This window comes from Rhincodon typus, chromosome 17, assembly GCF_021869965.1.
Source record: "Rhincodon typus isolate 14 chromosome 17, sRhiTyp1.1, whole genome shotgun sequence".
NCBI classification, from domain to species: domain Eukaryota; kingdom Metazoa; phylum Chordata; class Chondrichthyes; order Orectolobiformes; family Rhincodontidae; genus Rhincodon; species Rhincodon typus.
The window spans coordinates 49,336,496-49,352,427 of NC_063348.1; the positions used below are offsets into that span (position 1 = coordinate 49,336,496).

The 15,932-nt window shown below is 38.3% G+C and overlaps 1 protein-coding gene and 1 non-coding gene across 6 annotated transcripts in view; both read left to right on the top strand.

Moving 5' to 3' along the window:
- The window catches only part of ckap5 (cytoskeleton associated protein 5), a 104,556-nt gene that overhangs the window by 75,402 nt on the left and 13,222 nt on the right, over nucleotides 1–15,932 (top strand). For all 5 annotated transcript variants that reach the window (XM_048606958.1, XM_048606961.1, XM_020512426.2 and 2 more), the window contains exons 34-39: nucleotides 5,219–5,398; nucleotides 6,861–6,981; nucleotides 10,849–11,028; nucleotides 13,654–13,841; nucleotides 15,517–15,595; nucleotides 15,707–15,895. In XM_048606958.1, coding sequence (XP_048462915.1) covers nucleotides 5,219–5,398; nucleotides 6,861–6,981; nucleotides 10,849–11,028; nucleotides 13,654–13,841; nucleotides 15,517–15,595; nucleotides 15,707–15,895 — 937 coding nt within the window. The remainder of the gene's footprint in view (nucleotides 1–5,218; nucleotides 5,399–6,860; nucleotides 6,982–10,848; nucleotides 11,029–13,653; nucleotides 13,842–15,516; nucleotides 15,596–15,706; nucleotides 15,896–15,932) is intronic.
- Nucleotides 11,405–11,510, top strand: LOC125485299. Its single transcript, XR_007264021.1, has one exon. It is a non-coding gene; the product is annotated as a small nucleolar RNA SNORD67 (small nucleolar RNA).

Sequence of the window (15,932 nt, forward strand, 5' to 3'; positions counted from 1 at the left end):
GAACAGGCGGAGCAGAGGAGCTCTGGGTGGAGCGCCCTACTCTGCCACCATCTTGGAAATGCTGGGTTGTTCAAGTATTGTCTTCAAAGGAATTATAAATCATAATTCTGGCTAGATTTCACCTTTAAAATCCTTCTCTTGCCCTAATTTTTATACCCCAAAAGAGACATTTAACCATTAGTCAGTGAGACTTTGTTTGGAGCTCAGAGATAGACAACTCACTTCTATTTTTCCATGCTATGGTACTAAATTCTAGTGCCATTTGTGCTGTTATTTTTGATTACCACATCAACCCTCTGGTTTGAGCAGTGATTGTCTTAATCAATAATGAGCATTAACTATGCAAGTTTCCTTTTTCTGAATGTAATAAAGCATCTTAGCTGGTACAATAATGTACAGAAGAGATCTAGAATAATCTGAAATTCTGTTATAAATGCCAGGACAGTACAGTAGTCCCTGAATACTTGACTTCTGGAATAAAAGCTCTCAACAAACAATCTGCTTCAAGGAATTGTTGATCTTATTGGCCAAGCCAGTTTGCCTTCTGAATATTGGGATACTGTAGCAGTTCAACCTGTTGTGATTCTATGCGCATAGCATCATAATTTGGACTATGTAAGGCACTGATTGGTTAAATGGACAGAATGATTCTTGAGAACTAGGTTAGGAGAAGAACTTGCATTCGTTGCTTGTAGGACTGGAATTCAGAAGAGCTCCTGCTTTAGGACTTGTAAGTGGATCATTTATCTAGAGATCTGAAGCAACTCTGGCTGATGAGAAACAGAAAAGTCGCTTGAAAAGCTCAGCAGGTCTGACAGCACCTGTAAAGAAAAATCGGGGTTAATGTTACGGGTCCGGTGACCCTCCCTCCGAACTCTTGAGTTCTGAGGAAACATCGCCACCCAAAAAGATAACCATGATTTTTCTTCACAAATGCTGCCAGACCTGCCGAGCTTTTTCATTTGTTCCTGATTTACAGCACCTGCTGTTCTTTTGGTTTTTATTCAGCTATGTCTGATGTTGTTGTTCTTCTGTATCTATTCAGTAAAGGTTTGGAATGGCTGTGAAAGCAATGGTCATTATGGTACTTTCTTTCAGATCCCTGTGTGACATTTGTTGTACAGCTGCCTGCAGAGGACAGAATGTGCCTTTATTTCACTTATTCTGCACTGTGTTCGCCAACCCCAGCCATGGATCAGGGTTGGAAACTGGTGTGAATCTGAATAGTGGTACTGCTCCCAGATCTTTTAGATCTGCCGTCTTTGTATTTCTGCCTAGCATGTTTTAGGTATGCAAATAACTTGGTTTTCAAACCCAGTTCTGGATTTTTAATCAGCAAGGTTTCCCACTTTTTTTAAGCCAAGGGAAATTAAATCCACAACTGTCAGTGAGCCATGTTTGGTTAGCCTCTCCATTTTACATTTTCAGTATCACCCTAAATATTTCCTTTGAGAATAGGAATGACATTAATTCAAAGAAAATCATTCAAATGAACATTATGCTAGACAAATGTAAAACCCCAAGTCAAACATGGAACACTTTATCACTGCATTTACGCATAAATGCAGGGGGATGGGTTGGGGAGCAGGTGGGGGGGGAGAGAAAGATTAAAGTCACTCTTGACTAATGAACCAATTTTTAGTATGCCTTCATCTCCTGATTTATCCTCCTGTCAAAGAGGAAAAACTACAAGAAATCTAAATATAAACTGATGACCTACCTTACTTTAAAAATTATAAAATACTGCCCAGTCCTATCAGATGCTTTTCCTGCACCTGAGTCACATGGTGGTTAATGCCACCGCTCCGTTGGTCTAACTGCAGATAGATTTCTTGATCTGTGCCAATTAACAGCTTCTGTTCACTTCAAGCTTTTGTGGTAAACTTCAAATAAAGCGAGCACACTCTTCCACCCCCCCCCCAACCGCCACCACCACCACCACCACCTCCAATTTTAAAGGACTGCATTGGAACAAGAATTTGAGGTCTGGGCTAAGGTCGCATAAATGGTATTCAGTGACGGAAACTTTAAAGTTAGAATGGACAAGATGGCAGAATTGTAAGCGTTAATGTTTATATATGTAGCGGGGACAAGTTTATCTGAGGTAGGGGTGGGAGAGCCTGCGGGGTCAATTTGAAAATTGAGATGTTTTCTAACTGAGCCAGTGTGTGGCAGAAAGTTCATCAGTGATCAATGTAGGATTGAAATCAGGCATTGTTGATGGAGGTCCATGGAAAGACAATTTTGTTATCGAGTAGATAAGTGATCTGCCGACACTATCAGGGTTGCAAGAGGAATGGTTTAACTTCTGAAGGAAGTTGGATGGAAACAACTATTTATAGAGTTTGATTTGTGTTTGTGGTTGAAACCAAAGAATGGCTTTATTCTTCCCAGTATTGGAGAAATTCTTGCTGGTCCAATATAGGATATCTCACCAGCTGTGTGACAATATGGGAATGTGAAAAGATTGAAAGAACTCTAAATGTTGATGTGCAAGTGAAATCTGGCTGTATTATTGAGTGATATCTCCAAGGGTCAGCATGTCATTGAGAAGTACGTGACCAATGATGCTGTAAATTCTGAAGGAACTTCATATATCATGGAAGTGTGAAAGAAATCCAATACAGGTGTTTCTCCGGCTATGGTTTAGCAGATAAAACTAAAAACGGGCAAGACCTGTTCTAGCCAACTGCAGAGGCTTTCAAGGAATACCGTATGGTCATATGCTAAGGCTGGTTATGGGTTGAAGGATGAGGTAAACTATCTTATTGCAGTAGTAAAATGTCTTTTCTAACTTTGAGAGCCTTTTACAATCCTGAAGCAGCACCAGCAGAGGCTTGATTGGAGGCATTCAAATTGAAATTGTAGGGAAGATGGGCAAGGATTTGGAAAATTGCAACGTGTCAAAGGATTTTGAAGAGGAAGGCAAGTTTTAACAATGGGGTGTTAATTTACAAGCACAGAGGGGTTCAATAATTAGCAATCCAATTTCTGGCATGTTAGACAGAAGGTCATGGATGTAATACATGTGGATATTTGGGCCTGGGATGTGACCTTGAGAAACTCCTGCAGCAATGTTCTGGGTTGAGATATTTAGCCACTTACCAATTGAATCGCCTTCCTGTATGCCACGTTTTTCCACATGACAACAATTGGTTTTGATTTAGGGACCTTTGCAATGTTGCATTCAGATGCTGCCTTGATGTGAAAGTAGGTCAGTGTCTCCTTGTCTTTGGTCTAGAGGTATTGACAATGTCTGAACCAAGGCTGCAATGACAAAACCCAAAACAAATTTTGTGGATGCAAGTAGGGTGTTTGATTCTTTATAGCCAGAGTGCATTGTGTTATGCCTTGGTATAAAAGCTATTTTTCCAAACTGCTTGCAATATATATTGCATTCTGATGATTACACCTAAGGTTAGGGGAGATTAGTACAATAGTGGATCAAAGTAAAGCAAACTGCTCCAATAAAGCCAAAACCCATCTCATACCTTGTGTCGGAGTGCACGTGCCAAAGGAACTAGGGCCATTTTTCTTTCTAAAAGCAAAATACTGGGGAACGCTGTCATTTACGGAGAGGAAGCGAAGTTATTGTTCTCAAGTTCTGTCCCTCAAAACAATATGAAGAAAGATCAGAGTTTAGCCAGATGTTTAATGTCAGGTAGACTGCAGCACTCTTTCTCTGTATTGTTTGTTAACTTAATGTCTTGTGTTTCTGGTCAATGGGATTTGAATGCATTCTGATTCAGCCCAAGTGTTACCAATTAAGCTAACATTTCAGTTCCTTGTAGTCTCTTTGAGAAGCTTCAGCGGTTTTGGCTACAAACTGATCTTGCGTGTGGTATTTGCATTCAGCAAGACAGATGTAATCTAGCCAACACCAGTGCAAAACAATCCTATTCATTTACCCGTTAAATGTTCAATGCCCAGTGGTTTATAGCCATATAGTCACACTCCTCATCCTCCAAAGAAGAGGAGATGCATGTAACTGCAAAAAGTTTTTGTTCTTTCTGCTTCACTCCTGTTAAAATGCTCCTGGGTTCTATCAGGGTGGCGTTGGGCGGGGTGGCAAAGCCTTTCAGTTTAGAATTACGTTTGCAACATGTGACTTGAAATATTTATGGACGGTTTGGATTTTTGGAAAGTTTCAAATTGCTGAATGTTAAATAAATTGGACTTTACTTTTGTTAACTGCGGTGAAGCAGATGCTGCAAATCAGTGTGCCAAGAACAGAATGCAGTTTCCTTTGCTTAACTTTCTTTTTGTGCTTCGTGTCTGTTATAATTGTGCTTTTTGTCTAAATCTGTCTTCTGACTTCTTTCACTGCAATTCCTTGGAAAGAATAATGTATCGAACCTATCGAATGTAAGTAAAACTTGTTCTTTGGTTGTAGGTTGACTGTGCACTGTTATTGAACCAGCATAATAACTTGTGTTTGCCACTGTTACGACTCTTCTTAAATTCTCTAGCTTATTTGTATGTATAAATTATAATTATAAATTTGAATTTGTTCTCAAAATCTATGTATGCAAGTTCCAAGGGCTGAAATAATAGCAAGTGTAGAGTCTGGTATGGTGTGATCCTTCATTCAAGTAACAGAACTAATTGCACGGTATCGGTTGAAGCTGCTTCGACTATTTTAATTATTGCTTTGAAAACTTTCTTAAAACATTAAGCAGTCTATAAAACAACATCATTCCTTCAATGCCCTCTTTGGATTTCTTAATAGGGTGGCATGTATTTGGTTAGTATCATATTGACGGTTAAGGGAATATATGACTAATTTGTGTAAACCTGCAGTTCCCTGGTTTGATTACTGCTGGTTTATGCTGAGCTGGCTAATCTTAACCAAGATCCTCCAAGTTCTGAAATTTCCTTCCATGTTATAGAGCAAGATGTGAAAAAATAGATCATGGTTTTGCTATTGCTTTTTCCATCCATTTGACATAAGCCAAAGGCACGAGTACAATATCATTCGTGCCACCCAGATGCCAGATAATGATCATTGTACTAGAGAAATGAGTCTGCTGAACCAAGCTCTGTAAGAGTTAACATTTGATTCGGACGAACCGAGGCAAGGTGGATTAGAAAATGAACTAAGTTGTTAAAACGTACCCACGTCTGGTTTTGGAGGATTTTCCTGTTGTAACGAAAAGTATTGAATGATTATTAGCACTGGTTTTTTTTTTTTTTGCATTAAAATATTTATTTATTGCAGTCAAGCGCGCTCCAGCAATGCTCACTCCTCATCTGAATCGAATCCCACGATTCCAAGGGAGTTCCAATTGGATCTTGATGAAATTGAAAATGACAACAATGCTGGCAGATGTGAATTACCAGATCTGGTGCAACACAAACTTGATGACCTGTATGAACCAGTTTGCCTTCCAGAACCAAAGTAAGTTACCTTTGTCAATTTAAAAATAATTAGAAAGGAAAAGATGCACTCATTGATACCTGTACTCTGTCACTATACTCTTTTTTTTTGCTCTATTTCATTGACGTTATAAAGTTGAAAAGATTGATGTTTCAGTTGTACTTGCCAGTATATGTCAGATCACATTTACGTCTGTTCAAATTAATTTGCAACTTCACTGCTCTAACTGGAGGTCTGTACACCAGTTAATCAGCAGCTACTTCTTAAGAACTACTAATCAAATAGATGGAGAAAGGCGAAACTGGAACATTAATCTGGGATTTAAGTCCCAGCTGGGATTTAGTATCAGAATCTTGAGCCTCTTACCTTTTCACATAAGAGGTTACATTTTAATATTTTTTTGACTCAAGGTGCTGATGAGCAAATTTTGGAAAAATTTAAGTTTGGGGCAAAATTATGCATTAAACATGAGTTTAAATAAATTGTTGACATTCAGAAAATGAACAACTTGCTGAGCAAGAAGAAGTCAAAGGGATAAATTGATTAGTGATTAGTAGGGATGATTGAATGATCTGACTATCCCTTATGCTCATATCACTGTTGGAACGAAGGCTAGAGTATAGTGTACTTTGCAACTGAATATGTTGATTAGTCTGTTAATATTTGATACACTCACAGTGGTCATTTAAGTTTTTATTGCTTTGCTCATCTCAAAACAAAACTCTTAACCTGGATTCCTTTCCAAGTGGAAACCAGAATTTGTGCAAAGTTTAATCCGTTGTTTCCCTTAACTGGCAATTGAAATGGAGCAGTGCAAATTAGTGTGCACTCTGCACATGTTTTTCCTAGAATATATCATCAAATTAGTCTATTTCCTATTGTGTATGGATAATGTATAAATTGAAGTGCAGTGGTCCTAACATTTAAATTATTTTCAGTTTTAAAACTGAATTTATGTAGTGCTCCATGAATGCAGTCATTCCATCCTGGACAGTTTTTAAACCAATTCTTGCAAGCTACTGATGCCATTGATGAATTAATGTTTTGATCTGCAGGCGTAGGTGCCTTTATGTTGGCAGCCAAGCTGTCAGAAGTAATGCCTAACTTTTAGAAGTGCTGTACTGTCTGAAGGCGCTGTTTGATTTTCCTTTTGTCGCAATGCTGCAGCTTTGCAGCCTTCATCATATGCTACCAAATAGTCTTTAGAAATGAATAGCTGAAGAGGTAGACACCCCGGTGCCTCTGCATTGCATTGGTATAACTATTGTCCTTACGCAAGTAATTGAAAAATTACACCCATCTTGCTCACTAAACCCACTGAGAACAAGTTTTTAATTTGTGAAAGTGCCAGCTGCAAGTAGTGTCCTGGATGTTGAGCACGCTTGAGACTGTGCGGTCTTATTTTGAGATTGATATGCACCATCAAAGTTTTTTTTGATCTAAATTTTGAAGCTTCATCTCCTATTTCCTTGAATGTTTTCAGAAATCGTTCAGTTTCACCACACTTTGATGAGATACATGGCAGCACTGATTCTACTATCAATTTTGTTGTGTCGCAGGTGGCAAGTAGTGATATTAATACCAGCATCCAGGCTCTTGCACAGGTAGGATATGTGTGATTCCTGTGGAGCTGGCTATGTAATTGTGTGAATATGTAACGTGCATCTGCTTTGTCTTTATTAATGTCCATGCTTTTGGGCAAGATGTTAAGAAACACTTGTGATGCCAAGACACACAAGGCTATAAGCCAAGTGCTGAAAAATTAGATTAGAACACTTAGTTGTTTTTGACTAGTGCACACTCAATGGATTGAAGGACATTTTTTCTCTGCTGTAGATGTCTGACTCTAAAAGAGCTCCATATATAGGATTTTTAAAATTGTAGTGGGAATGGTCTATGAGACAAATAAAGCAAAGACTGCCTTTAATCGACATCTTGTTTGGCAGAATTTTTTACAGTTGGAATATGAAATCTTGATTGCTCTTACCCTTTCTCTTACCGGAAAAGTAGCTAACTTCAAATCTTGCATCATAACTCAGAATTGTGGCATCTGTTATCAGGCACAAACCTGAACCTTAGCAAGTTCAGAATAGCCGATCAATACCAGGGGCCATTTTCTAGTGCGGGATGTGTTAGTGATGATGGAACCCCAGTTTTCTCGTTTGTTTTTGAGACCCAAGCAATGTCCGAGAATATTGTATTTGGAAGTGGGCATGAGATAATTGAAGGAAAAGTCATGCTGTTAGGAAAGTAACGTTAAGCTGGGTACCAAATGGTGACAAGTGCTTAAGATATAATAAAAGGATCCATTTTGTTTTCTTTTAATCATCAATAGCAATCTGGGTTTAACAGTTCAGAAGACAAATTGGCTGCATTTACAACCGGGGGAGGAAGGAATGTAACCGCCTCAGCTCAACCAGAAAGAAATAGCAGTGTGAATTTCTAGACAAAAGTCTTAGTTTTGTATGTAAGAAAAGTGTAATATTGTGGAACTGACTGAGAATATCAGAATGCTGTAGAACTAAACTCTATCCCAATCACTTCAGGCAAAGGGATATCCAAGAACTGTATTGTAAGGATCATTAGGAAGGACTTGAGATTGAGTTTTGCAAGGAGGCAAATGAAAAGTTGTTGCAGATACCCAAGTAGACTAACTTATCAGGAGTATATCAAGGCAGCATTTGACATCAAAAAGCAGTAATGGTAAAATCAATGGGAATTGAGGAATGAGGAAGCTTTGCTAGTCAGTGCCATGCCTAATGCAAAAGTAGATGATGATTAAATGCTTAGCATCTGTGGTCTTAAAAACACAAGCAGCATTGTCCTGGTGCTGTGCCCGGTGTGTGACCTTAGTAACTGCTTAGTCAATGACTTTTTCTCCATCAGAAGGTCTGAACTGAGGATACTCAACATTAGTAATTTTGGCAGCATTTGCAACTCTTTCACAGACATATGTTAGCAAGATCTGAACATTATTTAGGTTGGACTAAATATCATTCATGTCATTGAAATGTCGGAAAATTACCATCTCCAAAAATGCAAAGTTTTGCCACCTTCCCCTTGACAATCAATGGTATTAAGTCCCCACCATCCTTGGACGTGATGGGGAGAGGAAACAGAGGGTCACCTCCTTTTACTATACCAACCGCATGAATACCATGGCTCTGAGCCAGGAATTCTGTTGTTTAACTTGCAAATTCTATCTTGCCCACTGCCTGTTCATGTGCAAGTCCAATTAAGATGGCATTCTCTCCACTTGCCTGGATGAGCGCAGCTCCAGTAACACTTGAGAACCTATATCATCGAGGACAAGCAGAAAGCAGCCTGCTAGATTGGTACTCCATTCCTCAACTTAAACATTCACTTCTGCCACCACCAGTATTTAGTCTCAGCTGTGTGCGTTGTCCAAGATATGCTGCAACAACTTAAGCTTCTTTGACAGCTTGTCCTTCCAAATTTGTAATTGCTACCAGCTAGCAGAATGAGGGCGGCAGACAGATGGAAATGCAAACACTTGGATGTTTCTCCCAGGTTGCACATTATCCTGACTTGGAAACAGCTCGTGTTTTTTTCACCTTTTTTGCGGTACAATCTTGGAACTTCAAACCTAACCATTGTGAACAATTCTTCACAAGAAGGTAGCTCACGCCATGAGAAGATGGTATTTTGGCAATGCCACTGGATTAGTAATCCAGAGACCAGGAGATGGGTTCCAATGCCATGTGGAACTTGCAATGAGCTTATGAATCTAGAATATAAAGCTAGTTTTAGTGGTAACCATGAAGTAAGCATTTAAAAGCACAAATCAATTGCACTGGCAAAGTCACACTCATCATGCCTGCACTGGCTCATTGAGCATCATTATCTAGTGCTAATCTCCTCCTGTTTTATTCCTCATACCCTTGCACTTTATTTTATCCAAATAATCATCCAGAGTCCCTTGAATGTCTCAATTGAATCTGCCAGTACCACACTTCCAAGCACAGCATTCCATGTCTTAACTGGGTGGGAAGTTTTTTTTCCCTCACTTCTGCTTTTGCAAATCACTTTTTAAATCTGTGCCCTTTTTTTTTTCTTGGTTCTTTTACAAGCGGGAACAGAAAGTTACCTTCCCCTTGCCAAAACTTGCTTTTTTTGGAGATGGTCATTTTCTGGCATTTGGGTGACACAAGTGTTACTTACCCAAACCTGAAAAAAAATATATGCCAGGAAAAGCAAGGGTCCCAATACTGACCCCTGGGCAACTGTCGAGCCTTCTTCTCAGCCTGAAAAATATCCATTGACCATGACTCTGTTTCCTCTCATTCAACCAATTTTGTTTCCATGTTGCTTCCATCATTAAAAGTAGGATTGCAGGTGCAGCAGGTAATTAAAAAGGCAAATGGAATTTTGTCTGTCATTGCTAGAGGGATGGAGTTTAAAAACGGGTAGGCTATGCTGCAGCTGTATGGGGTCCTGGTGAGGCGACATCTGGAGTACTGTATGCAGTTTTGGTCTCCTTACTTAAGAAGAGATATACTAGCACTGCAGGGGGTGCAGAGGAGATTCACTCGGTTGATTCGAGTTGAGAGGGTTGGATTATGAGGAGAGACTGAGTAGGCTAGGATTATACTCATTGGAATTCAGAAGAATGAGGGGAGATCTTATAGAAACGTATAAGATAACGAAGGGAATAGATAAGGTGGAGGCAGGGAGGTTGTTTCCACTAGCAGGTGAAACTAGGACTCGAGGGCATAGCCTCAAAATAAAGGGAAGCAGATGTAGGACTGAGGTCAGGAGGGACTTCGCCCAGAGGGTTGTGAATCTGTGGAATTCCCCGCCCAGTGAAGCGGTTGAAGCTACCTCGCGGAATGTGTTGAAGGCAAGGCTAGATAAATTTTTTAGTAAAGGAATTAAGGTTTATGGTGTGCAGGCGGGTAAGTGGAGCTGAGTCTCAAAAAGATCAGCCATGATCTTATTAAATGGCGGGGCAGGCTCAAGGCCTGGATGGCCTACTCCTGCTCCTAGTTCTTATGTATATCTTATCTAATGTTATCCCCCACAAGAGGAACCATATTTTTCACATCGACCCAGTCATCCCCATGGGATCTTAAATGTTTCCACTAAGTCACTTCTGACTCTTCTAAACTTCAAATGAGTCGTAGATATAAAATAATTGGCAAAAGAATGGGAGCAAAAGTAAACTTATTCCAAGCTGTTGAGATCTGCATAACAGCTGAAATTGTTAAATTGGATATAAAAGTTGGTTGTATGAGTATTTGAAGAGGACTAATTTGCACAATGATGGGGTAAAGGTTGGGGAATGGAGCTAATCAGATTGCTGTTTTGAACAGCTGGTGCAGGGAAGATTAGCTGAATGGCAGCCTCTTGTACTGAGGATTCTGTTTTCTTTAAGTCCTATTGGTCGAATGAGGATTTCTTTATTTAGATTTTCTTGTGCAAATTCCAACATTAATTTTTTTGGCTTTCAGATTGATGAAGTTTTGCGACAAGAAGACAAAGCAGATACTATGTCTGGTCACATTGACCAGTTTCTCATTGCAACCTTCATGCAACTTCGATTAATTTATAATACACACATGGCTGATGAAAAACTTAATAAAAGAGAAATCCTGAAACTCTATAGCTGTATCATTGGGAATATGATTACGGTATGGTTTCTAATGCATTTGAAATATTGTATTACTATGTAAGGCATTTATTTATAATACTGGCATTGTTGATTTTTGTGAATTTGGAAAAAAAAATTGCAAAAAATGTTATTGGACCTAAAGCATTCTTTTTGACATGGATGTTACACGGAAGAAACCAAGAACCAGGAAATTGCTGACAGCTGAATCTAAAAGAAGTATCAACGTTACTACATTGATAGTGGGCTTTACTGCATCTATAAACCTTTCTAAAATTTAATGGAAATTGAATATTCAGAAGTGTAGTCCTGAACTTTAAACTTTTAAGACCCTGTACAGTGTTTAGTCTTGTATGCATCTATTCAATTGAGAAAAATCCAACTTTTTTTGGAGAGCATGTGAGAATGATGAGTTGCACTATGAAGGAGTAGTTGTGCAGTGACATAGCTGCTCCTTTGAGCCCTGAGGACTAAACAATGTGCACAGGGGCCATCTGACTCACAGATTGATGCAATAGAGAAATGTTTCTCTTAAAAACAGTATATTTGGTGAAAATTTTTAAACCTTTTAAGAGCAAGACCTCTGAGCTGTTGCTATTTAAAAATTTGGGAGTTGAACATACGAGTAATACCTCAGAATGAACATGTCTGCAAAGTGGAAGAAAATTAAATGTGTTTAGCAATAGTCTGGCTTAATCAAAAATTGAACTCTGGATTCAGAGGAAAATTGAAGAACTGTCTATTTTTCTAAACTGACAATGCCTCAGGTAGAGTTTAGACTAGTAATGAAGAAAAGAAGTTGAAAAGTACTAGAAAACCCTGGATATTCATGGCAAGACTATTGGTATCTGAAAAGATTTCCTGTTTGTACATGCAGTCACAATGGAGAGAGTGATACTAAGTGTCTGTGAATCACTCCTGAAATAAAAGCAAGAAGACAGCTATTAATGAGCATTTTTGCCTTGCTGAACAAAAGTTAGGGGTGTGCAGGAAGACCTGCAGTGAAATGCAGTGCTTTGGATGATAGAAGGTCGCAGAAAGGGCCTCTGAAAAAGATTACGTGTGAAGGTGAGCCTCAAAAGTGACAGCATAGTGAGTTAAAAGATATGAATGCAATGAAAACTCAAGTCTGCTTGTCACCTGTTGGGTGAGGACTTGAGGCATAGCTGTCAAATGATTATTGACTGATTCTTGCACAAAGCAGGAATAAAAGTTCTCTTTTGGCATTGTGGTGACAATCTATGCAAATTTTCACCTATATTTGTCTAGGTTGAATCAGCCTTCTCATTTCTGGCTCCCTGTGCAGTGATACAGTTGTTTGTTTCCTATTGATGTGTTAATGGAGTTATTGGGGGTTGTGTTGGGCAGGAATTGGCAGGAGCCAGTAGTATCAACATAGTGAACCAGAATAAGCTGATAACATACATGTTGGGAGTCTGTATATTTAAAATTTCCTTCTGGGGTTCCTGGTGTTGCTCCAAATCTCCAGTGGAAAGCAGTATTCCTCACAGTCCCTACCTATTTCACCACAAACACTGAAACAATGAGATCACAATGTCTCTCGCAAATAAAAATCATGGTACTCATTTCAGTGGGTATCAGACTTAACGTAAATTATCGGGAAATAGAGCTGTGGAGTTGATCAACCTAAAACTCAGTAAACCCTACTTATGAATAGCATCTTAACCGCTTTCTCATCTAATGTGGATATAATTCCTCCATGATCAGGTTGAGGGGTGGTGTAATCAAGGTGTTCAGCATTTATGGTTATCTAAATCAAGAGATAATGGGTATTTGTAGGATTGGGCATAAACAATCTTTTTCTCTTAGAACCTAGTATCATCTGAGATTTTACTGCTGGTCAAGTCTAGAAGATCGGATGCAAAATTAGCTGAGGGATATACAAAGGAAGTTAATAGACCTAGGCCTTCCAAATCATAACTGCAATCTGTGGTAATTGGAAAAACAAGGCTCCCTATCCTCCTGTTAATTTGAAATTGGCTCAAAGTTCAAAGTCTCCAGTAGTAAGATGATTTTTATAAAAATGACACAGACTGCTTGTATGATTTCAGTTGAGCATAGTTAAAATTGAACAGCTTCAAATTAGGAGTCATCTAATATTTAGAAAGTTACGGTTGTGAAAAAGTGGAAGTATACAATTTAAGATGATCTACTGTAACTTCTAAAAGAATGGCAATGTAGCTCAGGACACAGACGATATTGAAACTTGTGTACGTTTCCATAACTCTAATTTGGATTTAGATTGAGAATTGAATTATTTGGATTATTGAGAATTGAATACAGTTTGGTTAGGTTTGCTTTAAGTTTTTTTTAGTCTGAATAATTGGAAGGTTGCTTGCTCTGAAAATATTAATGTTGGGTAACACAATCAAACTTCCCCCTTGCACTGTGATCCAGGATTTGTACACCTTCCTTTTGCTATTTAAAAACTTGTCTTCCAGCATTTTAAGAGTCAAACTCTGGGGAGCAGAACATTTTAAATAATTTTGAAAACCAAAATTTAAATGAAAATTGTTTCATATAACATATTGCTTGCTTTTTTGACCTCCATTATATCAAAGATGAATTTTTTTTACATAATGTCTTAGAACAGGAGAGAGATTCATTTTACTTTTTTTTTGATCAGTTGTTCCAAATAGAAACATTGGCCAAGGAGGCTTCAATGGGAGTCCTGAAAGATCTGATGCATGGATTAATATTATTGATGTTGGACTCACGCTTGGAAGACTTAGATGAAGGTCCACAAGTTATACGATCAGTCAATTTGTTGATGGTCAAGGTCTTGGAAAAATCAGATCCGACCAACATCCTGAGGTAAGAGTAAAACAAAGTTGATGTAGCTATATTAGGTATGAACGCCTGAGAATTTTTTTGAAACCTCTCTCTTTTGGAACTCATTTTAGTGAAGAGCCATCTGCATTTAAAGTATCCCATTTTGGCACAATGGCTATTTCAACTTTTATGTTCAAAAGCAAAATACTGCTGATGCTAGAAATCTGAATTAAAAGGAACATATCCTGGTTATACTCAGCAAGGTAGTTGACATTTTAAAGTTGTTCAAGTTTGTGTTTTGTGAATGTTAATGGACAAACAGTAAATAACCTTAAGTTTTTATTGATTAGTAAATCAAGCCACTTCCACTCATGATCTTGACCACACCATTAAAGGGTGATTCTTGATAAGTATGAGATGCTTTCTTGTAAAAAGGCAGGAAATGAGGTCAGTTATAACATGAACATTGTTGCCAAACTGTCTGACAACTACAGAACAATGATAATCCTAATTTAACAAAAGCAAAACAAATCTTTAATTATATCTTCCTGCAACGTTTCCTGCTTTTTAAATACCTAAACCTATACCATCAACAAAACCAGCTGCGGACTGAAACTCTTCTCTGCTGTAGTTGGAACAGTGGATCTCGGGACTAACATTTAACCCCAAATCTACAACGATAACTGGGGAAACGTACAAGATGCCTGTAAAGTCAACAAATAATGCACAATTAGTCCATTGCATTCGACCTAAAATTCTTCAGATGTATTTAAATAAAAAAAATGTAAACACTGGATGGGTAATCATTAAGTAAACTAACTCCTCTTTTTTTAATCTGACACTAAGTTTTTTTTTATAGTTTCTCTCAGCATGTTTTTGAAATGATGTTTGATGCTATATAGGATTATGTTGAATTCTGACCATGACGTGGATTTTGAAAATACTTTACCATTTATTCATTAATCTTTTGTCTGCAGAAGCCCTTTGTCCATCTTACTTTCATCTGGTTAAATATGTCATGTCAACCAGTTCTATACTTTTTTTTTTTGTCTGCTTCAGATAATAGCTATGTATTTCAAGCCCTAATCACTCAAGGTGTCTCCTTTTATTTTAAATCTAATGTTTAACCTTAAATAGATGCTCCTTTTTCAAGACTGTATTGGAGATGCTTGGGCTTGATCTTGTAGGCAGAGAAATAACAACTAGTCTTGCCGGCAAAGTGATCTTCATTTGGAAATGAAATCTCCTATGCCCTTGCTTTTGGTTGTCATCTCTACCTGGTGTATTGTTTGGGGGCCATGATGACACTTGGATATTTTGAACCAATCTGGTCAGATCCGTTATGACATGGAGCAGGTGGGACTTGAACCCGTGCCTTCTGGCCCAGAAGTAGGGACACTGCCACTGCACTGCAAGAGCCCTGTTTCTTGAGCTGTTCTTTATGGGGTGAATGGAAATGAGTAACTGTTTTTGTGTGATGACGTTCTGGTTTTTCGCTTGTCCTTGTCTAGCCTGCATATAGCTCTCGACGGTTAAAAAGTAGATAGGGCATTAATGAGCTAAAAGTAGAGGAGAAGCAATTCCCCATCTGTTTGGAAGTCTGAATGACTTTCATGATCAGAACAGTTAAACAATTTGCAACCTCATGAGTTAACTTGATTGCTTTGAGAATTATTGTGCCAATAATTATTAGCTAAAGAAATACTTTGCGTTGCAGTTCCTTGATTGTGCTTCTGCAGGATAGTCTTCTGGCTACAACAAATAACACTCCAAAGTTTTCAGAACTAGTTATGAAGGTAATGTCCATCACACTTTAAACATGAATCTCAATTTTTATTTTTTATTTTATTTTCTCCTAAAGCTCTACACATACTAATTGGTTAAGTTCTGTTCTTTTATATTTTTAGTGTTTGTGGCGTATGATACGCCTTCTCCCAAATAATGTGAACATTATCAATGTTGACCGAATTCTTTTGGACATACACAATTTCATGCGGGTTTTCCCAAGGGAGAGATTAAAGCAGATGAAGAGTGATCTTCCCATGAGAACACAGAAGACGTTACTTCATACACTTTGCAAGTTATTGGGACCTAAGGTTTGACTTTTTTTGGTATTTGCTATTTAGAGTGCAG